Raw genomic sequence first — 22,784 nt, forward strand, 5'->3', positions numbered from 1 at the left:
AGCTCTTATACTCTTTTTCTTTTTCTTTTTCTTTTTGACGTAGAGTTTTGCTCTTGTCACCCAGGCAGGAGTACAATGTGGCCTTCTCAGCTCACCGCAACCTCCGCCTCCCAGGTTCAAGCGATTCTCCTGCCTCCGCCTCCTGAGTAGCTGAGATTACAGGTGCGTGCCATAACGCTCGGTTAATTTTTTTATTTTTAGTAGAGATGGGGTTTCACCTTGTTGGTCAGGCTTGTCTCGAACTCCTGACCTCAGGTGATCCACCCGCCCCGACCTCCCAAAGTGCTGGGATTACAGGCGTGAGCCACCGTGGTTGGCTAAATTCTTTAAAAAATCTATGATTCTCTGAGTTTAGGACCGTTCTGCAATAGGAAATACGCAGTTTCCAGTTACCATCTGCTTAATCAAAAGTTTACCCCTGAATTCTGTCTTGAATAAGTCAGCGATTCTCTGGTGGTTCTCCTGTATGTTCGAATGTAGTGTGTGTTTTTTGTTTGACAGTCTCCCTGGGTCTCACAGGCTGGAGTGCAGTAGCACAGTCTCGACTCACTGCAACCTCCGCCTCCCAGGTTCAAGCGATTCTCCTGCCTCAGCCTCCCGAATAGCTGGGATTATAGGCATGAACTGCCATGCCTTGTTATTTTATTATTATTATTTTGTAGACAGAGTCTCGCTCTGTCACCCAGGCTGGAGTACAGTGGCGCAATCTAGGCTCACTGCAAACTCTACCTCCGGGGTTCAAGCCATTCTCCTGCCTCAGCCTCCTGTGTAGCTAGGATTACAGGCCTGCCATGTGTCACCATGCCTGGCTAATTTTTGTATTTTTAATAGAGATGGGGTTTCACCATGTTGGCCAGGCTAGTCTCAAATTCCTGGCCTCAAGTGATCCACCCGCCTCAGGTGGGTGGATTACAGGCATAAGCCATTGCACCCAGCTGAGTTTAGCATGTTTAGAGGTCTTTGACATTGAGAAAATACAATGTTATGAACAACTGGGATCCAATAATGTTGAGCCTTTCAAAAGTCCATAAGGCAATCTAATCTTTTTCAGGTTGTTATGGCTTAACACCAAAAGCATACCTAGCATTAAGTAAATAATTATTGGAATGAACGAATGAACCTAGCTATCAGATATTAAAACAAACTTAATGGCCATGCTCCACATCTAAAAATCCCATAAACTACTATTGGCTAAAGGAAGAAAGATGGAAAAACTCAGTCTTGATTATATCATGCAATGACTGTAACTTGCAAAATCCGGAGCACAAACTTACCTGATGAATCATGCACAGGAAGCTGGGCACAGAACTGTTTTTAAACTGAACCAAACTACTGATACCTTTTCCCCTCACCTATGATTAATTCTTACTTTCCATATTTAGGGAAAACCTTGAAATGCTTTTTGGCACACAGGGTCTGTAAACTGAAGTATGCTAGTTAGCTAACTAGACAAAACAACCTTTTGCTAAAACTTTCAGATGGACTTCATGGAGGACACATAGCACATTATACCTTCTTTAAGAGCAGTAAGATAATGTTTAGTTATCTTTATTGTCCATTTATTATCAGGGACAAAACGACAGCAGATATATTTTCAAATATGCCATATTTAAAGGACTGCAATACAATTTGGTACATTGGCAGAACGTTATAAATGGCATATGCCTGCACCAAGTGTGATCTTATATACATAGCAAGGGTTTTGTAGCTGGTAATGAAAAGGACAGAAAATAAATTTACTAACAGTCTACTTCTTGCCAGGAGTTATTCCCACATTTTTCTCCCTAAATGCTCATAGATATCCATGAGGTGGGTATTACTTTTCTTTCTGCAGATGAGGGAAAGGGAGTGAAGACAGTAAGTAACATATCTAAGGTCATGTAGTTACTAAGCAGCCTAGCTGGGATTCACACTCCAAACGTGTGAAAACTATGTCAAACTCCAAAGCTCATGCTCTTTCCACATACCACATGGTGATAAATCTATTCCTGGCATAATCAACTAAAGAGAGGCAGAACAATGTTAAAAAAAAGAAAATAGTTGTTATGACAATATTAATATTTGTTTAGTGTTTCCTAATTATTAATTTGATTTTCAACACTAGCCTAGCTATTATCAAGGCAGAGCTATTTTGAATGAAGAGTAAACAAAGAAAATCAGTAAAATAAAAAAGCATAGACCAAGAGGCAATTCTAATGCTGAAAAGATTTATTAAAGTCATTCTCTTTATAACATTTCTTGTCAGTGCACATGATTCCAATAGCAAATATTATTTCACCATTCATTCAAATACAGTATCACAATGTATTTAGTATAAATATATATACAAAATTTTATAAAGACACTAAAAAGTTTCTGACCAAGTAAGTCATGAGTTTACAAAGCACAAACTGAAGATTAAATACTGAATATTAAGATGAAAACTACTATACAGATACTTTAGGAAGTTCTTCGAAGAACTGCACCTCCAGGGAAATCCTCATATGTACATCTACACTCCAGCAAACTGGACAGGCAAAGTGCTACTTGCCAGAGTATTGACTAAATACAAATACATATAGAGCTTCAGAAAGAATACAAGGTCAAATGCCAAAAATAAAAAAGAAATGAAAGCAAATGTGCTACATTGCACCATTTTAAAGAGCTTGAAACCACCACACAGATTCACTAATACTGTTCTGACTGCAGTGACCGTATTTACTTACAATCTCTTCCCAACAAGGAAACTATCAGATTTACACATGGTACTAATGGCCAATTTCAACTAGTTATGCCAAATGTACAAGTAGTATCTGTAAATTTGAAAAGGGCAAATGAAAGGATCAGGTTATTTAAATGACTTATTCTCTAGGAACTGCTCAATATCACCCAAGCAGAGTTAATAAGTATCTCTTCAAATTATACATACTCTTGAGGTCAAAAATGTCAAACTATTTCCTTAATGTAAGATCCCACAAGTAGAATGTTATCTTTATTACTTGATCACAAATAAAGGTTTTTTTTAAAGCTGTGGAATATAAGGATCTTTAATCTTCATCAAACCATATACAAATTATTTCATTATACCTTTAACAAAACAAGCATTATCAAGAGAAGGTCCAGTCTCTGAGCTCCTAACCTCATCCAACAGTTGAGTATTATTCTGGCAACATTTAATTAGTTTTAAATTATATTCATAAACCCATTGTGGAACACAGATAACACAGTAAACTATTATGCCAGAAAGCCATATTATTATTAATATATAATTATACTATATTTAGGTAGCTACTTATGATTTGGAAAGAAATAGGAAGCTACACCCTTGAACATACTATTCAAAATGGCAACCAGTTAACCCTTTGAGAAATTTTTGATTAACGATGCAAATTAAGTTGTCTTAGTTAAACCTGTATAGGCCATTTCACCATAAACGTCATCCCAGCTGTTTGAGGAGAGAGAAGGCATAGGCACAAAGGTAACTGATTGTTCAGGTTTCCACTCATGAGAAAATAACCCTTTATAAACAGACTAATGAACCAACTACGGATAGTATACCAATGGTAAACACTTTAAAGATAAAAAGGTATTTTATTTATTTATTTATTTATTTAGATGGAGTCTCGCTCTATTGCCCAGGCTGAAGCGAAGTGGCATGATCTCAGCTCACTGCAACCTCTGCCTCTCAGGTTCAAGTGATCCTCCTGCCATAGCCCCCCTAGTAGCTGGGATTATAGGCATGTGCCAACATGCCCAGCTAATTTTTGTATTTTTAGTAGAGGCAGGGTTTTGCCATGTTGGCCAGGCTGGTCTCGAACTCCTGACCTCAGGTGATCCACCTGCCTCGGCCTCCCAAAGTGCTGGGATTATAGGTGTGAGCCACTGCACCCAGCCTTTGATACAAAGATTTTTTTTTTTTTTTTTTTTGAGACGGAGTTTCACTTTGTCGCCCAGGCTGGAATATAGTGGCACAATCTTGGCTCACTGCAACCTCTGCCTCCCAGGTTCAAGTGATTTTCCTGTCTTAGCCTCCTGAGTAGCTGGGATTACAGGCATGCAACACCATGTCTGGCTAATTTTTTTGTATTTTTAGTAGAGACAGGGTTTCACCATGTTGGTCAGGCTGGTCTTGCACTCCTGACCTGATGATCCGCCCGCCTCGACCTCCCAAAGTGCTGGGATTACAGGTGTGAGCCACTGCACCCGGCCAATAAAAAGATACTTTAAAGATAAAAAGACATGGACTTTTTTGAAATATCTGTACTGATTTCTCTTTATACTCTCCTGCATAGAGAATTTTGCATATAATTTCCTGCATAGAGAAAATTGCGTAGCAAGTGTTCTTTTTCTTTCATGGGTGGTCATAAGAGTGCCTACACATCAGTATTCACACCCACTGAATCCTACTGGGTGTGCATTCCTCTGGGCTCACTGCTGGGGATGAGCCATGGAGCTCATAGACACGCTTTGGTACACCTTTATTCTTGCTGCCATCAATCCCGCTTGATTTAGATTGTTGGTGTTCTTCTTCGGTATTTTGATTATAAGTTTCCCAGGGTTTCAACAAATCAGGGCTTTCTTCAGATTCAAAACAAAAGAGGAGAGACTTAGCTAGAGATTCTAGTTCCTTGTGGACAACATTAGTTACTCTACTCTCATAGCTGTCAACAGAAGTAGAAGGCACACCAAAGTCACTGTAAAAATCACTGGCCAAGTTGCGAATACTTTCAACACAATTCTGGAGAAGATTTACATCACTACTGCATCCTATATGCAAGAGAGAGAGGGAAAGGTTAATTAGTCTTTTCAGTTTTCATCAGGCATTTATGACTTTTATAGACTCTAGATATCTTTCAAGTCAGAGTGACCCTATCAAAACAATTCCAAACTACTGAAGATTAGTCACATAAAGTGTTTATTTGCTAGATAAGCACTAGGTTTTTCAGGATCTAATTATTTAGACAGAAGTACTGATATGCATATTATGTGGGAATTTAATTACAAATACAAGTTCCTATATGGGTAACTAATATCAGTGAAGTAGCATTGGGCAGGCTTCAGTTAATGACTAAAATAATGAAAAGGTTAGAAATAAAAAGGAAAGATGTCAGCCGGGCACTGTGGCTCATGCCTGTAATCCTAGCACTTTGGGAGGCCGAGGTGGATGAATTGCTTGAGGTCAGGAGTTTGAGACTAGCCTGGCCAACATGGTAAAACCCCATCTCTACAAAAATACAAAAATTATCCGGGCATGGTGGCACATGCCTGTAATCCCAGCTACTTTGAAGCTGAGGCAGGAGAATCGCTTGAACCCAGGAGGTGGAGGGTTGCAGTGAGCTGAGATCGAGCCACTGCACTTCAGCCTGAGTGACAGAGCGAGACTCCATCTCAAAAAAAAGGAAAGATGTCTAAGGTTCCTTAAAATATAAAATTCTGGTTATAAACTCCATTTGAGAATATACCTTTCAGTGCAGAAATAATAATTTCAATAGCTTTCTCTAAGCAATGTTTTAACTTTAAGAATTCTGGAGCACTATTAGCCATCTTCTTGAAATCTTGGTATTCAAAGTTTTCTTCTTGTACTTGTCTTCGGAAACTTTTCTGTATAAATAAAGTTAATATTTAAAATAATACATTAACAGGTTCGATGGCAGTAAGGCTTAGTCAATATGATTTCATTTGCCAGAATCTTCTCTTTAAGAGAGTTTAATTTCCTCACCAGTGCTTAACTCTATTTCTATAAGCAAGACCAAAATACAATATTAATTACTATTTTCAAAAGAAATCAGAATTTTCAATTAATTTTCAAAGTCTGTCATCCTATTACATGACAAAGGAATAAAGTAACAGTGCCATTTATTATCCAGTACCTTAAAAGATACATTTATTTCATTTTTAAGAGCTCAACTTTATAATAGTTCTCATTTAAATAAAAATTTTCAAGCCATAGCAATTACTTTCCTTTTTAGCACATTGATCATATACTTAATTTTTCTCTTTACCTGTGACATGAGAATAATCTATCTAATTCACCTGTATTTTAAAATCTTTGAGCACAATTTTTTTTTTTTTTTTTTTTTTTGAGACAGAGTCTCGCTCTGTCACCCAGGCTGGAGTGCAGTGGCAGGATTTCAGCTCACTGCAAGCTCCGCCTCCTGGGTTCATGCCATTCTCCTGCCTCAGCCTCCGGAGTAGCTGGGACTACAGGCGGCTAGTTTTTTGTATTTTTTAGTAGAGATGGGGTTTCACCATGTTAGCCAGGACGGTCTCAATCTCCTGATCTCGTGATCTGCCTGTCTCAGCCTCCCAAAGTGCTGGGATTACAGGCTTGAGCCACTGCGCCTGGCCCACAATGATTATTAAACAAAATTTTTTAGCCTATAATGACCATCCAAGCAAAAGCTGAGGTATTAAACCAGCAGCAATAAGAAACAGATACATTTAAAAATTTCTGTACAATCCTTTATCCATTACTATAACTAGTAAGTTATGACACACATGAAAAAGATAAAGAGCTATCTTACATGCTACAGTTAAACATACACAAGAGTTGTCTCTGGCTAAGGATAAAAATGGAAATAAAAATATCTAAATTTGAACCAAGCGAAATGATAAAAAAGAAGCAAAATTAAAATCAATTTAAAGCTTCTCTTACAATTTTCGATTCGGCAAAGATGTTTTCAAGAGATCTAATCAATCCCATGGCATTAGTTTTCATTTCTTTGGTAACCTATAGAGAATGTTAAAATATTTTATTATACTTTATTATTCAGAAGTATAAAAATCATAGAATTGCATAGGACCAGACTTATAAAGTTCTAGTCTAGAAGCCCAAAGATTGGAGTTCTATTTCTGAGATTGCAATTAAATAGCCTGAGTATTTAAATCATATATGTGAAATTTCTTTCAAAATAAATTGCACATTGACTTCTTTCTAAATAAATTTATTTTAGTTTTAAGAGCTCAACTTTATAATCTCTCTCATTTATTTTATTTACATAAAAAATTTCAAGCCATAGCAATTACTCTCCTTTTAAACACATTGATCATATAGTCTGTATTTTCTATTTACCTGTGACATGGGAAAATAATCAGTCTAATTCACCTGTATTCACTAATAATTTCTTTCAAAATAAATTGCACATTGATTTCTATATTAAATATGGACACCCTCTAATATTTGTTATAACAGAATTTGTTATACTTAAGTATTTATAGATATGAAATTTCTAAAATTTCTCCTGGAAAAGGGTAACATATCAAGCAAATACTGTAAGAACTTTACGAATGTTTTGTTATTTGATTCTCCATTATAGTCCTATGCTGCCCATGGTGTACCTCATTTTATAGGTAAGGAAACAGACCTTGGTTCCTAACTCCTAAGACTGAGAACTAGGGTGGGAGCCCACATCTAAATTCTAAGCCTTTGCTTTTATTCTATCCAATGCTGCCCCCTAAGGTGCTTTCCTGCTCAATTTCTGCCGGGGGATTCTTTTTCAGTATTTAATTGGTTTTGCTCACAGAGCTCTTCCCTAGCTCTAATTCAGATTTGTGTTACATGCTTGAAAAAAAAAAACAAAAAAAGAATATCCAAAAGAATATCCAAATTATCTTTCCTTCCTGACTCCAGCTTTAAAATTGTAGCTCCAATGCCTTTTATGTTTCAGCTTATTTTCTCTTTCTTTGGATATTTTATTCTTCTTCTATAGGTTCTTAGAGGAGTTTTAACTTACAAGAATAGATAAACTAAAACCCTACCATGAATAACAAAGTACAGGTTTGTCATACTATAGAAAGAAAATGAAAGGAGGGTATGTAAATAGTGTCAATTGTATACAGGATGGGCCTGGCCCTTTTGCTGCTTATTTCCTCAAAACAATACCAAGGCTAACACCTGCACCTACTTCAACAGCTTACTAAGCACATTTCCATATATTATCTCATCTATACTTTTAATTTATTCTATACCCTTCTGCACTTATCGCCAGCAGAAATTCTTTGCAATTGTGATGCAAAAGTGGTATCACTTTGCAAATATGGTGAAGTGTTTTAGTGATAAATGGTGCTGCTGCCGAGCAAAACCAAATTTGAGATGTGAGTGGTGGTCTGAATGAGCCTTTGACAGCCCAGTATGTCCCTTTCTTCAAAGTTGCACTATGGAACTGAAATCAGCCTCATTCCTATTGGAGCGCAAGCTTGATTTAGTGACAATATGAGCTCCTAAATTTAGTAACAATGTGTTATTTTTATTAATTAATTTTTTTTTTTTTGAGACGGAGTCTCGCTCTGTCACCAGGTTGGAGTGCAGTGGTACAATCTCGGCTCACTGCAATCTCCGCCTCCCAGGTTCAAGCGATTCTCCTGCCTCCGCCTCCTGAGTAGCTGGCACTACAGGCACACACCACCATGCCCAGCTAATTTTTGTATTTTTAGTAGAGATGGGGTTTCACCAACTTGGCCAGGATAGTCTCAATCTCTTGATCCACCCACCTCGGCCTCCCAAAATGCTGGGATTACAGGCGTGAGCCACCGCGCCCAGCCGTCTTTTTATTTTTTAAAACAAAAAAACACAAAGTGAGAGAGGCAGACATATATTGAGAAAAAGAGAACGCGTGCAAGTAAGATGAATGACTTAAGATTTACCAGGCACTACATTTTGAGTATTTTCATATATGTTGTTTCTTCATCTCATATGATCCTCAAACAATTTTATGAAATAAGTATGATCATCCTCATTTAAAAATGGAATGACTGAGGCTCAGGTAAGTTGTTCAAGGCTACATAGGAAGTAGAAGAGCAGCTTAATGTTCCATGTCTTCCCCTATTCTGAGATGGAGTTTTTCTGGGCAGAGAGAAATATACATAACCCTGTAGTATGAGCAAAGGGATGGAGAATCTCTGTGGCTTACACAGAGTTTCACCTCAGATTCTAAGATGAGCTAGAAGTACATTAATACCAAGATTTTTCTACACAACAACAACAAAAAACTAACTTACTCCATGCCTTCCCAGAAACAACCACCCAGAGGGACAGAAGGCAATAGTCCTCCACATGATCTACTTTTCTAGATCAAACAATATGTATATAAATGAGGAGACATCCTAGTAGCTAAGATCTCAGAAACCTCAATGTCCCCAGGTAGCACTGCCCCAGCCACTTGACTCCAGCAAGAGCAAGGGAATGGACAGGGATGGTTTTTGTTTGTTTGTTTGTTTGAAACAAGGTCTTGCTCTATCGCCCAGGCTGGTATGCAGTGGTGCAATCACAGCTCACTGCAGCCTCAAACTCCTGGGCTCAAGTAATACTACTCCTGCCTCAGTCTCTGGAGTAGCTGGTACTACAGGTACATGCCACCATGTCTGGCTAATTTCTGTATTTTTTGTAGAGACGAGGTCTCGCTGCGATTCCCAGGCTGGTTTCGCACTCTGGGCTCAAGCTATCTTCCTGCCTTGGCCTTTCAAAGTGCTGGGATTACAGGCATGAGCCACCATGCCTGGCCAGGGATGGTTTTAATACGTTGTGACAAGGCTCTAAAACAGACAAGTCTCTGAAATTCAGTCTCATAAGAATTCGATTTTTTTTTTTTTTTTTTGAGACGGAGTCTCGCTCTGTCGCCCAGACTGGAGTGCAGTGGCCGGATCTCGGCTCACTGCAAGCTCTGCCTCCCGGGTTCACGCCATTCTCCTGCCTCAGCCTCCCAAGTAGCTGGGACTATAGGCACCCGCCACCTCGCCCGGCTAGTTTTTTGTATTTTTAGTAGAGACGGGGTTTCACCGTGTTAGCCAGGATGGTCTCGATCTGCTGACCTTGTGATCCGCCCCTCTCGGCCTCCCAAAGTGCTGGGATTACAGGCTTGAGCCACCGCGCCCGGCCAAGAATTCGAATTTTTATCTTCCTAATCCCCACTTCACTAACAGTGATTGTCAATAAAGAAAACTAATCCATGAACAATAGTTTTAAAAACTTATTTACGTAGCATGTTGAGTTTTGGAGTCAGGCAGAATATAAAATCCTGGCTCAGGGCTTAATAGTTGTGTAATTAGGCAAAGTACTCCAATTCAATGAAATGAAGAATATAAATTCCCACCTTGAAAAGTGATATGAATATGAAATATGATATTCATAGGGCTTTTTCTTACTGACAAAGTACAAATCCATTAAAGAAATGGCTAAGATTTACCACTGTTACATGTAAAGCACCTAGTCTAATAACTGTCAGAGGAAATTAATCAATAAATAGTTTACAGCCTGTGAAGTAGGTATGATTACATGTGACAGGTAAAGAAATAGGGTCAGAGCATTAAGTGACTTGCTAAATGGTAAGTGGAAAGTGATAGAACCAGGTTTCAAATACATGTCTTCTAATATTAAAACCCAGATCTTTCCTAAGGTACTAAGTAATGTTAGTTAGCTGGAGGATGGGAGGACACATATTTTAGGAAATCACTGAAATGCTTATTGGTTCTGTATCTTGATATGAAATATCTTACGTGAATGCCCCAGAAAAATATTTAGTTCAATATACTGAATCAATAAATGTTACTAATAGTTTCCATTCTTAGAAGAGGCAAGGCCTAAACAAAGCTAAGGAAGAAAATGACAACCAAAAAGCGAACACTAGGCGTCACTACCACACTCCACTCTCTGCTTAGGAGTTTACAGACTGAATCTTGAAAATAGCTGCAATAGGATCAAGCAAAGTATTAACAATAGAGGCTGCAGTGAATTAAGACCCTCAAAGACCATACACACTAATAGGAGACATAAGGTAAGTATAAAATTAACTAAATATAAGACAGAATTAATAAGTAAAAGCCAAAAGAAAGAAAAAGAAGGGTAGCTCTTTTGCCTCTGAACTTTTCCTGTTCTGATAACCATCTGACAGTTAATAAAGATATGATTTTCTCAGGAGAAAAGAAATCGAGAGGGAGAGGAAGTGGAGGCAAAAGGGGTGAAAAACAACCCAAACCCCTTCAAACAAAAGACTTCCCACATGCACTCAGAGAACACATATAAAAAAGGAATAAGGAAGCTTCTCTTGGGAAAGCTTGGGAAAATATCACCATAAGATCATGATGTCAGCCTCTTCAGTGAAAAATAAAACAAATTAAAACATGAATTTATAGAAATCTAATTTGTTGATTGAAAAAAATCAACTTTATATATTATTTAGTACTGTACGGAATATTCTTTTATTCATCTTACCTCATTTTTTGTACATTGCCTTAAGAGTTCATGCTGAAGTTCTTTTGCTTTTTCAAGTCCAGAATCTAATAAAATCTTCATTCCTAAGCCTACACCATCACAAATAGCATCCATGAATTCCTCCTAGAAAAAGTATTTAAGCATTAACTAGAAAATTTAGGTTTTATATATTTTATTTAAATTTAGGTTTTTATATATTTTAAATTATCAAGTAATTAAGTTATATTTTCTGCTTCCTTTAGGACTATAATACAGCCCAAGTTTATTAAGTTCAACTAAAGCTAGAATAAGAACTAACAGTCTATAGTCTATAAAGAAATAAAATTAGCAAATCTGTAATTTAGTATCCCATATATAACATATTGTAAAGAAAGTTCATCATCTTTAAGCAGGGCTCTATATTGCTAGAACACAGGAACATTTTTTTTTTTTTTCTGAAACGGGGTTTTACTCTTGTCACCCAAGCTGGAGTGAAACGGCACGATCTCAGCTCACTGCAACCTCCACCTCCTTGGTTCAAGCTATTCTCCTATCTCAGCCTCCTGAGTAGCTGGGATTACAGGCACCTGCCACCACACCCAGCTAATTTTTATATTTTTAGTAGAGACGGGGTTTCGCCATGTTGGCCAAGCTGGTCTCGAACTGCTGACCTCAGGTGATCCACCAGCCTCGGCCTCCCAAAGTATTGGGAGTACAGGTATGAGCCGCCGCGCCCGGCCAGAGGACAGCAACATTCTAATATAATGCAATATTTTCAATAGCATAAATAGTGAAAGTAAGAAGATACAAATTTTCTGGTATTACAGGGTTTTTCATGTGTTGATTGGCTGAGAAAACACTCCATGGTAGATGGCTAGCATCAAATTAAGGATCCGAAAGGTAAAATAAGGTTTGCAAAATAATCCAATATATTTAAAACAGTTTTTTTTTGTTTGTTTGGTTTGGTTGGTTTTTTTTATATGGAGTCTTACTCTGTCACCCAGGCTGGAGTGCACTGGCACAATCTCAGCTCACTGCAACCTCTGCCTCCTGGGTTCAAGTGATTCTTCTGCCTCAGCCTCCTGAGTAGCTGGGATTACAGGCGTGGGCCACCATGACTGCCTAATTTTTGTATTTTCAGTAGAGACGGGGGTTTCGCCTATTGGCCAGGCTGATCTCGAACTCCTGACCTCAAATGATACATCTGCCTCGGCCTCCCAAAGTGCTGGGATTAGAGGCATGAGCCACCATGCCCAGCCCAAACAGTTTTAAATCTTACTGCAGAACTACTAAAAGTACAAGCTATTTTCAAAAACTTAAAAAGAACTTGCCATGTTTAGTACTGTACTATTATCAAAAGTCTAATATTCCCTCTGATGAAGTCTGTGTAAACTAACATTGCTAAATTACCTGGACACTGGCAGCTTTATTGTTACCGTTTTCTAGAAAATGCAGCTTGCTCCCTTTCAGAACTGCTAACTGCCCCACATACTTTACAGCTTGTTGTACAATCTGGATTGCATTCTTTTGAGCCTCTTTTATCATTGATGAAATATCCGAACAGCATCCCTGTAAGATAAAAATGGACAAGTGTATCAGATACATGAGATTATAACAGGTGGTAAAGAAAAGATAAGGGCCGGGCACAGTGGCTCAAGCCTGTAATTCCAGCACTTTGGGAGGCTGAAGCGGGTGGATCACCTGAGGTCAGGAGTTCAAGATCAGCCTGGCCAACATGGTAAAACCCTTTCTCTACTAAAAATACAAAAATTAGCCAAGCATAGTGGCACATGCCTGTAATCCTAGCTACTCAGTAGGCTGAGACATGAGAATTGCTTGAACCCGGGAGGCAGAGGTTGCAATGAGCTGAGATTGTGTCACTGCACTCCAGCCGGGGCGATAGAGTAAGACTCCACCTTAAAAAAAAAAGAAAAAAGAAAGAAAGAAAAGAAAAATGTGCTGGGTATGGTGGCTCACGCCTGTAATCCCAGCACTTTGGGAGGCCAAGGCAGGCAGATCACAAGGTCAGGAGTTTGAGACCAGCCTGGCCAATATGGTGAAACCCCACCTCTACTAAAAATACAAAAATTAGCCAGGCGTGGTGGCGGGTGCCTGTAGTCCCAGCTACTCAGGAGGCTGAGGCAGGAGAATTACTTGAACCTGGGAGGCGGAGATTGCAGTGAGCCAAGATCGCACCACTGCACTCCAGCCTGGGTGACAGAGCGAGACTCTGTCTCGCTGATTTTCAAAAAAGAAAAAAAAAAAGAAAAATCATCTGGAGAAAATAAATTCTGCATTTATTGACATAGTGATCTCACTTCATAAATGTCTCAGAACCAGAAAACATGCAGCCCTGTGGCTACTAAAGGTGATAAAATGAGTAAGACAGTCTCCACCCTCAAAGGCCATACACACTAATAGGAGACATAAGGTAAGTATAAGTTAACTAAATATAAGACAGAATTAATAAGTAAAAGCCAAAAGAAAGAAAAAGAAGGGTAGCTCTTTTGCCTCTGAACTTTTCCTGTTCTGATAACCATCTGACAGTTAATAAAGATATGATTTTCTCAGGAGAAATCGAGAGGGAGAGGAAGGGGCGGCAAAAGGGGTGAAAAACAACCCAAACCCCTTCAAACAAAAGACTTCTCACATGCACTCAGAGAACACATATAAAAAAGGAATAAGGAAGCTTCTCTTGAGCTTTTCCTCTTTCTGTTACCTGCCCCCTGTGGAGACTCTTCAAAATACTTCTCTTGGCCTGCTTTGTGGAATATGCTAATTGTATTGCTACAAGAAAAGGATTCTCAAACTATACTTAGTAGAAAGAATAGTCACTAAATTCAGGTTTACTAGCTTAACACAAGTCTCTCCTGAGCGTAATCTAACTTCCCCCCCAAGTCACCTGGTCTCTCCATCCTTGATTCCTTGTATAAGATTTCCCACAGGGCTATCAGTTGAAACCCACAGTTCAGTTCAAAGTGTTCTTCTTAGAAAACGAAAAGAAGGAAAGAAACTACACACCAGTTACCCTAAGAGAGACATTCTTTTTTTTTTTTGAGACGGAGTCTTGCTCTGTCGCCAGGGCTGGAGTGCAGTGGCCTGATCTCAGCTCACTGCAAGCTCCACCTCCCGGGTTTATGTCATTCTCCTGCCTCAGCCTCCTGAGTAGCTGGGACTACAGGCACCTGCCACCGCGCCAGGCTAGTTTTTTTTTTTTTTTTTTGGTATTTTTTAGTAGAGACGGGGTTTCACCGTGTTAGCCAGGATGGTCTCGATCACCTGCCCTCGTGATCGGCCCGTCTCGGCCTCCCAAAGTGCTGGGATTACAGGCTTGAGCCACCGCGCCCGGCCGAGAGACATTCTTATAACAATTCATCTGATCCTCACAGCAATCCTGCCAAGTAGGCATTTCCAGTTTTATTTTCCTGTGAGAAACAGGAGACTCAAAAATTTAAGCAGTTTGCCCAAGGAGGCACAACTAATTTAGCATGCGTTCAAACATCGGTTTTTCTTTTTTTTTTTTTGGACAGGAAGTAAAATTTATTGGTGAGTATTAAGAGGGGGGCAGCATATTAGAAGCCCTCATGAGTGCAGGGCCCGCCATTTGTCCAGAGGACCATGATTGGGGGTGTACTTGACCCCACAGCCATCTGGGATGAGCCGCTTTTCAGCCACCATGTCTTCAAATTCATTAGCACTGAACTTGATGAAGCCCCACTTCTTTGAGATGTGATCTTCTGGCGGCCAGGAAATTTGAACTTGGCCCTGTGCAGGGCCTCCATCACACGCTCCTTGTTTTGCAGCTTGGTGCGGATGGACATGATAACTTGGCCAATGTGAACCCTGGCCACAGTGCCCTGGGGCTTTCCAGAAGCACCTTACATGCCTGTTTGGAGCCTGTCAGCCCCAGCACAGGACAACATCTTGTTGATGTGGAAGACGTGGAAGGGGTGGAACCGCACCCGCATATGGAAGCCATCCTTGCCACAACTTTTTACCATGTACTTATTGGCACAAAATCGGGCAGCCTCCAGGGCTTCAGAGGACAGCTGCTCATATTAATCTGACACCATGTGGCCACAGAGCGGAAACTCATCCACTTTTGCCTTCTTCCGCCCCAGGTCAAAGATGCGAATCTTGGCATCAGGGGCACCTCGGCAGAAGCGAGACTTTGGGTACAGCTTGTTCTTACAATACTGGTAACAATATGCAGGGCAGCGGCGCGCCAAAGGAAAAGAGCCAAACATCAGTTTTTCAAGTGCCAGTAGTGAGTTTTTGTTTCGTGTGTTGTCCCACTAGTCTAGTACTGAGAGCCAACTAAGCACTGACCATCCTTCAATAAGCTTCCTTTCCTAGGTTTGAACTTAAGTCAGACCCTTCCCTTCTGGCTCTCTAGCTTTGCTCTCTGGCCAGTCCTACCTTTCATTTTCATGGTTCTAGGCTGTCAGAAATTCTCCTTCATCTACTACTTCATCCACACCTGTTTGCAGTCCACCACCACCACCACCCTTTGTCTTAGTCATTCTGTTTCCTCATTACCTATGTCCAAAGTCATCCTTCATCTCATATGAATTTATAATTCATTCAATAACAAGTATCCAACTGAACATCTATCAATCACATAATGGGGCCTTGTGAAAAAAGACACCCACTGTCCTCTACCTTCTCAGTGCTAACTGTCCATTGAGATGTACAGGTTTATAAATAGTATGTTATATTAAAAGTCGTAATGGGTGAAGTTCAGGGTTACTAGAGAAGCAAATAAGACAGGTGCCTAACCAAGTCTCGGGGGAGACCTAGAAAATCCTCCTGAGGGAGAACGGACATTAAAAACAATCATCTGATTTCAAGTTTACTAGTTAGATCAGTTAAAGATTTCCAAATCCCAGCTGGTAAACAGCCTATTCAGGAAGTATTTGACACAACAAAAATTCTACTGCAATAATAGAATGTGGAAAGTCTTTTGATGGGCACTATAACATAAAATTTGTTCAAGTGTTCTAGAACATTTTATTACACGGTCTAATTATCCTTTTATAAAAGTGAAATCTAACCCTCTTAGTATTTTCTTTTTTAAAATTGCTTATTTTTTGTTATTATTATTGAGACATGGTCTCACTCTGTCATCCAGGCTGGAGTGCAGTGGTGCAATCATGGTTCATTGTAGCCTCGAACTCCGGGGCTCAAGCAATCTTCCCACCTCAGCCTCCCAAGTAGCTGGGAACACAGATACACGCCACCACAGCTGGCCAATTTTTAAATTTTTTTAGAGACAAAGTATCTAACAAGTTGGATACTTGTTATTATTCGCTATGTTGCCCAGGCTCCTCTCAAACTCCTAGGCTTAACTGATCCTCCCAAAGTCCTAGGATTACAGGCATGAGCCACCATACTCGACCATTATTTCCTTATCTGCTCCTTTTGTACATTCAATGAATTTTTATGAAGGAATTTGTTAATATGGTAGATGACTAAGTATTCTCCAATATCAATTTTCCACTTCTTCCATAGATCCCTTGATTTTTGGCTTGGCACATAGGTGTCCAGAATTTTTTTTAAAAATAAATTTCTTCATGATGCTTGCAGCTAGATGTAGTCAAATGATAAAATTCTAGCCAAAGATATATACATAGATGTATCATATGGTGATTTCCAGAAACTTCCCTTAAAAGAAGGCAAACTTCAGCCAGGCATGCTGGCTCACGCCTGTAATCTCAGCACTTTGGGAGGCTGAGGGGAGCTGATTACCTGAGGTCAGGAGTTCGAGACTAGTCTTGCCAACATGGTGAAACCTCATCTCTACTAAAAATACAAAAATTAGCCGAGCATGGTGGTGGGTGCTTGTAATCCCAGCTACTCGAGAGGCTGAGGCAGGAGAATCGCTTGAACCTGGGAGCAGAGGTTGCAGTGAGCCGAGATCGCGTGGCTGCACTCCAACCTTGGTGACAAGAGTGAGACTCTATCTCAAAAAAAAAACAAAAAAACAAAAAAGAAGGCAAACTTCGCCCTATCCTTCTCACCACTCCTTCTACCCTGCTGTGCTGAGCTCAGATGGGGCTCCTCCATGGTGGGTCATGAAATCAGGGGCTACACTTTGGGCATGACGGAGGGGACCACTGGGAGGAGCCTGGATCCTGAGGACTCTGTGGATCACAGCCACCGTATCTACATCTAGATTTTATGTGAGAGAGAATAAGCTTTCATCTTACTACTTCTTACAGCCAAACCTAATCTTATCTGATACAAGATAAGCAGGAAAACAAAATTATTTCCTTGTCGCTGTGTCAGCAGGATTGTGGCCAATTGAACCTGAGTTGAAACCCAATCCCATACACTGAGCAAGACTCCGTCTCTCTTCCCAGTATCCCTTATTGAAGGCCAGCATGGTATAATGGTAGAGCACAAACTGCACCCAAGACTGCCTGGGTCCAAGTCCAACTCAGTCATTTACTAGTTAGGTAACACTGGATGGTGTATTTATTTTCCCTGTGCCTCCATTTCCTCATCTACAAGACGGTGATAACAACAGTGCCCACTGCTGGGGTTGTTATAAGGATTAAATGAGTTAATATTTGTAAATCACTTAGAACTACTCGTACATAGAGAGCCATGTAAGTCTTTGTTCAATAAATCAATTATAGACATCTACAGTCTCAGGACTTCAAAACAGAACGTACTTTTGAAAATCATACAGAGCTAATATTGGGGAAGATACAGACAGTAGAAAGTCAATAAATAATTATTAAATGAATCCTTCAAATGATAATAAGCAAATCAATTTACCTGCAAAAATAACTGTAAGTAGCCTCCCAGTTTTTTAACTTCTTGTCTCAATTCATCCTCAAGTCTTGCTATGTTGGTGGTACAAGGCAGTATATCACTCAGCCAGTGTTTCATTAGCACTACTAGCTGCTCAAAAGCACATGCAGTCTGAATGGTAAGTGACTGGATTGCTCGATCAGAAGAAAACACTTTGAAAGAAGAAGAAAAATTACTGGAAGAAATAATATCCAAATAAAAGAACTCATATATGATCATCATTAAAACATTTAACATAGTTAAAAGATGCATGCCAGATGTGCCAAATAATCATTCAAAACAAAGTGCAATGTGCAGAAAATAATCATTTATGTGAGTTAACAAAAGCAGTGGGATTGCTTACAGTTATCTTGACTTTCTTCATCTTGTTCTTCATGAGCCTTGGAAATGGCAAATAGCCCATTATAAATTTTAAGAAAACTATTCATTAGGCTGTCTGCTACAGTTCTTTCTTCATCATAACTCTGTCCAAGAAAATCTAATGAAGAACCAATCAATTCTTTGCAAATTCCAGGAAGAAATGACTCTGCTGAATTTGAGTAAATGGTGCTTGATTTGTCCATTAAACCTAGATCAACAGAAATAGCCATTTTAAGCCTTGTTTTAGGAATAATACTTTCTTTTTTTAAAAAATGGGATCCTTACTTTATGTATTTCCACATTATTTAAATGTATTACAACAACAAAGCATTTTTGTGTTCGTTGTGGAATTAGAAAAACAAAACTATTAGTATATATAACATCGTATGCTATGCTGTACTTGGAAGTATATCTTCCATGCTATACTTGCATATGTTGATTTCCAGGGTGCTCCATAATGTTAATTCTGCAGAAACTGCCCCTCTGCTGCTTGCAAGTGTTACTCATATACTATTTCTCTTCCAAAAATGTTCAGGCATAATACTTTCAAACAAATGTTTTAATGCAAGCATATTATAGGATCATTGATCAATAAATTCAACGTAGGCTATACTTACTTCAATTCAGCCTCATTTCTACATGCTAAAGTGAAAACACAATTCCATTTATGGATCAATTAACCTTTCAACAGCATCAATCAATCCATAGATTTAGTAGCTCCCTGACTGTGCTATGAGACTATAGAGAATCCAAATATCCCACGTAACCATTGGTTTAATCTCTTTATTTTTTGGTAGGAATTAATTTTCTTTTCTTTTTTTTTTTTTAAGAGACAGGGTTGGGCCAGGCACGGTGGCTCACGCCTGTAATCCCAGCACTTTGGGAGGCCGAGGCTGGCAGATCACGAGGTCAGGAGATCAAGACCATCCTGGCTAACATGGTGAAACCCTAACTCTACTAAAAATACAAAAAATTAGCTGGGGGTAGTGGCACGCACCTGTAGTCCCAGCTACCTGGGAGGCTGAGGCAGGAGAACTGCTTGAACCCAGGAGGTGAAGGTTGCAGTGAGCCGAGATGGCACCACTGCACTCCAGCCTGGGCAACAGAGCAAGACTCTATCTCAAAAAAAAAAAAAAAGAGAGACAGTGTCTTGCTCTGTTGCCCAGGCTGGAACACAGTGGTTACTCACAAGCGTGATCATAGTATACTGAGCCTCAAACTCCTAGGCTCAAGCAATCCCTTGGCCTCAGCCTCCACAGTAGGTGGGACTACAAGCATGTGCCACTATGTCTGGTGGGATTAATTTTCCCTAACACCTAAAGAACTGTAATTGATGAAAACAATGACAATTACATAAGATAAACTTAGAAATATAATTGGATTCACAAACTGGAAAAGTAGGCAATGATAAACTATATTAAAAGTAATGTCTCAGCTGGGCACAGTGGCTCATGCCGGTAATCCCAGCACTTTGGGAGGCCGAGGTGGGCAGATCATCTGAGGCCAGGAGTTAAAGACCAGCCTAGCCAACACGGTGAAACCCTGTCTCTGCTAAAAATAAAAAATTAGCCAGGCATGATGGTGGGCGCCTGTAATTCCAGCTACTTGGGAGGCTGAGGCAGGAGAATTGCTTGAACCCAGGAGGCAGAGGTTGCAGTAAGCCAAGATCGCGCCATTGCACTCCAGTTTGGGCAAAAAGAGCGAAACTCCATCTCAAAAACAAAAATCAAAAACAAAAAAAAACATGTCTCAGTACTTCTACTTTACAATAGTTTCTCCTTGAGGTATACTACAATCAAGGTAGGCTAAAACCAACTGATTATCTATAGTTTATACAGCACATCTCTGAGAGATGGATCTTCTAAGCACTGTCTAAACCAGAAATAAATGAAAAGTTTGAAAGATTCATTCAGAACCTCTGGAAATAACTTTATCCTGGAGTCCTAATATATTGAGTATAATTATTCTTATTTAATAGACAAGATTAAGTTTTCTGGTTCATTTCATAGGTGTTTAAAAGCAGCAAACTAAAAAGAGATAGAATAAAGGCATAGGGTGGGCAATATTAAAAAACTAGAACAAAGGTAAGAGTTTGGTTTCTAGGCCAGGTGCGGTGGCTCACGCCAGCACTTTGGGAGGCCAAGACGGGCAGATCACAAGGTCAGGAGATCGAAACCAACCTGGCCAACATAGTAAAACCCTGTCTGTACTAAAAATACAAAAAACTAGCTGGGTGTGGTGGTGGGCACCTGTAATCCTAGCTACTCGGGAGGCTGAGGCAGGAGAATCGCGTGAACCTCGGAGGCGAAGGCTGCAGCAAGCCGAGATGGCACTACTGCATACCAGCCCAGGCGACAGTGCGAGACTCCTCTCAAAAAAAAAAAAAAAAAAAGAAGGCAGGGTGTGGTGGCTCACGCCTGTAATCCCAGCACTTTGGGAGGCTGAGATGGGTGGATCACAAGGTTGGGAGATCAAGACCAGTCTGGCCAACATGGTGAACCCTGTCTCTACTAAAAATAAAAAAAAAAGAGTTTGGTTTTGTAAAGAGAAAAAAGAAAAGCTACAAAACCCAAAGCTACAGTAGGGTAACGATGACTCAATATCATTATAACTATAATGACTATAGTATAGTCATCGAGAATAGTTAAGTATATATTCTCTATTTAAGAAGATAATTGTATTAATGCATTCTAAAATCCAACAAAAACATTTTAGAAATATCTGCAAAAATACAGTAAAATATATGGCCCTGAATTTTACAAGTTAAGATACTTGCTCAACTTCCCAAAGCTAGAAAGTGCTAGACACTGGGGTACAGCCCCTCACCCCCAGGCCTGGTGCCCCTTCCACCACTCACAGCTGCCCAGACGGGGTCCTACTAAGTTCACATGTGGGTTTCCATTTCCGTCTTTGAAAACCACAAATAAGTAAAGACCTTTTCTATCTCTGACTTCCCTTAAAATTATTTTTGTAAAGTATCTTACTCAGATAATACCAAATAAATAAGTTGCTACCACAGATATATATCTTTTTATTTTGCTGGTAAATAAAAAACCCACAGCATATTTTAATCTACCTTAGACTAAATAAGTAGTAGGATCACAATTATCTTCCTAAAAGAAACCCTAATTTCTAAAATTTTAAGTCAAGATGAGATATAATACCTTTTATGGCTACTCATATTCTATTAGAACCTCTATCAAATAGATATTATGTTACATAATTATTTTAAAATTTTTGTTTACTAAATATGTGTACTGTAAAGTGCCTATATCTTAAGTGTACAGCTGATTTATATATGCGTACATATGTAAACCCCACTTAGTTCAATGTATACAACATTTCCACCATTCCATCCCAACAGGTTTCCTCTTCTGGGTTACTAACTCCCAACAGAGGTAACCACTATTCAGTTCTAAACTACTCTGGCTTTTGTCACCATAGTTTAGTTTGCCTGTTCTTAAACTTCATATAAAAGGAATCATGTAGTATACACTCTTTTGTATCTGGCTTCTTTAACTCAACATTATGTTTCTGGAATTCATCCGGGTTATTGTGCGAATCAGTCATTCCTTCTTTTTTATTGCTGCATAGTAATCTATTGTTAGCAGGTAGTAATTTTTTTTTTCTTTCTTTCTTTTTTTTTTTTTTTGATGGAGTTTCATTCTTGTTGCCCAGGCTGGAGTGCAGTGGCGCCATCTCAGCTCACCGCAACTTCTGCCTCCTAGGTTCAAGTGGTTCTCCTGCCTCAGCCTCTCAAGTAGCTGGGATTACAGGTGTGCGCCGCCACGCCCTGCTAATTTTGTATTTTTAGTAGAGACGGGGTTTCTCCATGTTGGTCAGGTTGGTCTAGAACTCCCAACCTCAGGTGATCCACCCACCTCAGCCTCCCAAAGTGCTAGGATTATGGGTCATGCAGGTGCCTGGCCCAGCAGGTAGTGATTTTTAAATTGTTAATTATTACAGGTAGTTACACATATACAATTTACAGTGTATCCTCTCCTCCTACATTTTAAAACAACATTATAATAAATATCAGTACAAAATATTTAAAGGAATAATTCCTTAACTTTTTTAAAAAAATTGAAATAATTTTGGGATAGATGATACATAGATCATTATGCAAAATTCAGAAGAAACCAAAGGGTATGCAGTGAAAAGGGTGCCTTCCTTCCTGTCCTGTCTCCATCCCCATGCTGCCATGTACCACCAGCACTTTGGGGTTTTGGTGTAGTTCTCCAGAGAGATCTTATTCATTTACAAGCACCTATGTCCACATCTTCTTTTTTCTCTTCCTCACACAAATGATAGAATAAAATACTCACACAATGAGTATTTTTTTTTTCTCTTTTTTCTCTTCCTCACACAAATGATAGAATAAAATACCTCACACAAATGATAGAATAAAATCCGCTGCACTTTGCTTTTTTCACTTGTAAGG

At 39.4% G+C, this 22,784-nt stretch overlaps 1 protein-coding gene and 1 pseudogene across 2 annotated transcripts in view; both read right to left on the minus strand.

Annotated features, from left to right (window-relative positions):
* Positions 1-4,336: 4,336 nt before the first annotated feature.
* Positions 4,337-22,784, minus strand: part of KIF14 (kinesin family member 14) — a 67,277-nt gene continuing 48,829 nt past the window's right edge. The window contains exons 23-29 of the mRNA XM_011931705.1: positions 18,327-18,551; positions 17,948-18,135; positions 12,575-12,733; positions 11,186-11,308; positions 6,635-6,709; positions 5,442-5,580; positions 4,337-4,746 (exon numbers count right to left, since the gene is read on the minus strand). Of these exons, the coding sequence (XP_011787095.1) occupies positions 4,367-4,746; positions 5,442-5,580; positions 6,635-6,709; positions 11,186-11,308; positions 12,575-12,733; positions 17,948-18,135; positions 18,327-18,551 (1,289 nt within the window). The 3' untranslated portion in view covers positions 4,337-4,366. The remainder of the gene's footprint in view (positions 4,747-5,441; positions 5,581-6,634; positions 6,710-11,185; positions 11,309-12,574; positions 12,734-17,947; positions 18,136-18,326; positions 18,552-22,784) is intronic.
* On the minus strand, positions 14,670-15,411 carry LOC105504388 (annotated as a pseudogene). Its single transcript, XR_001000609.1, has one exon. The product of XR_001000609.1 is annotated as a 60S ribosomal protein L10-like (transcript).

This window comes from Colobus angolensis, unplaced genomic scaffold, assembly GCF_000951035.1.
Source record: "Colobus angolensis palliatus isolate OR3802 unplaced genomic scaffold, Cang.pa_1.0 Scaffold91, whole genome shotgun sequence".
Taxonomy (NCBI): Eukaryota; Metazoa; Chordata; class Mammalia; order Primates; family Cercopithecidae; genus Colobus; species Colobus angolensis.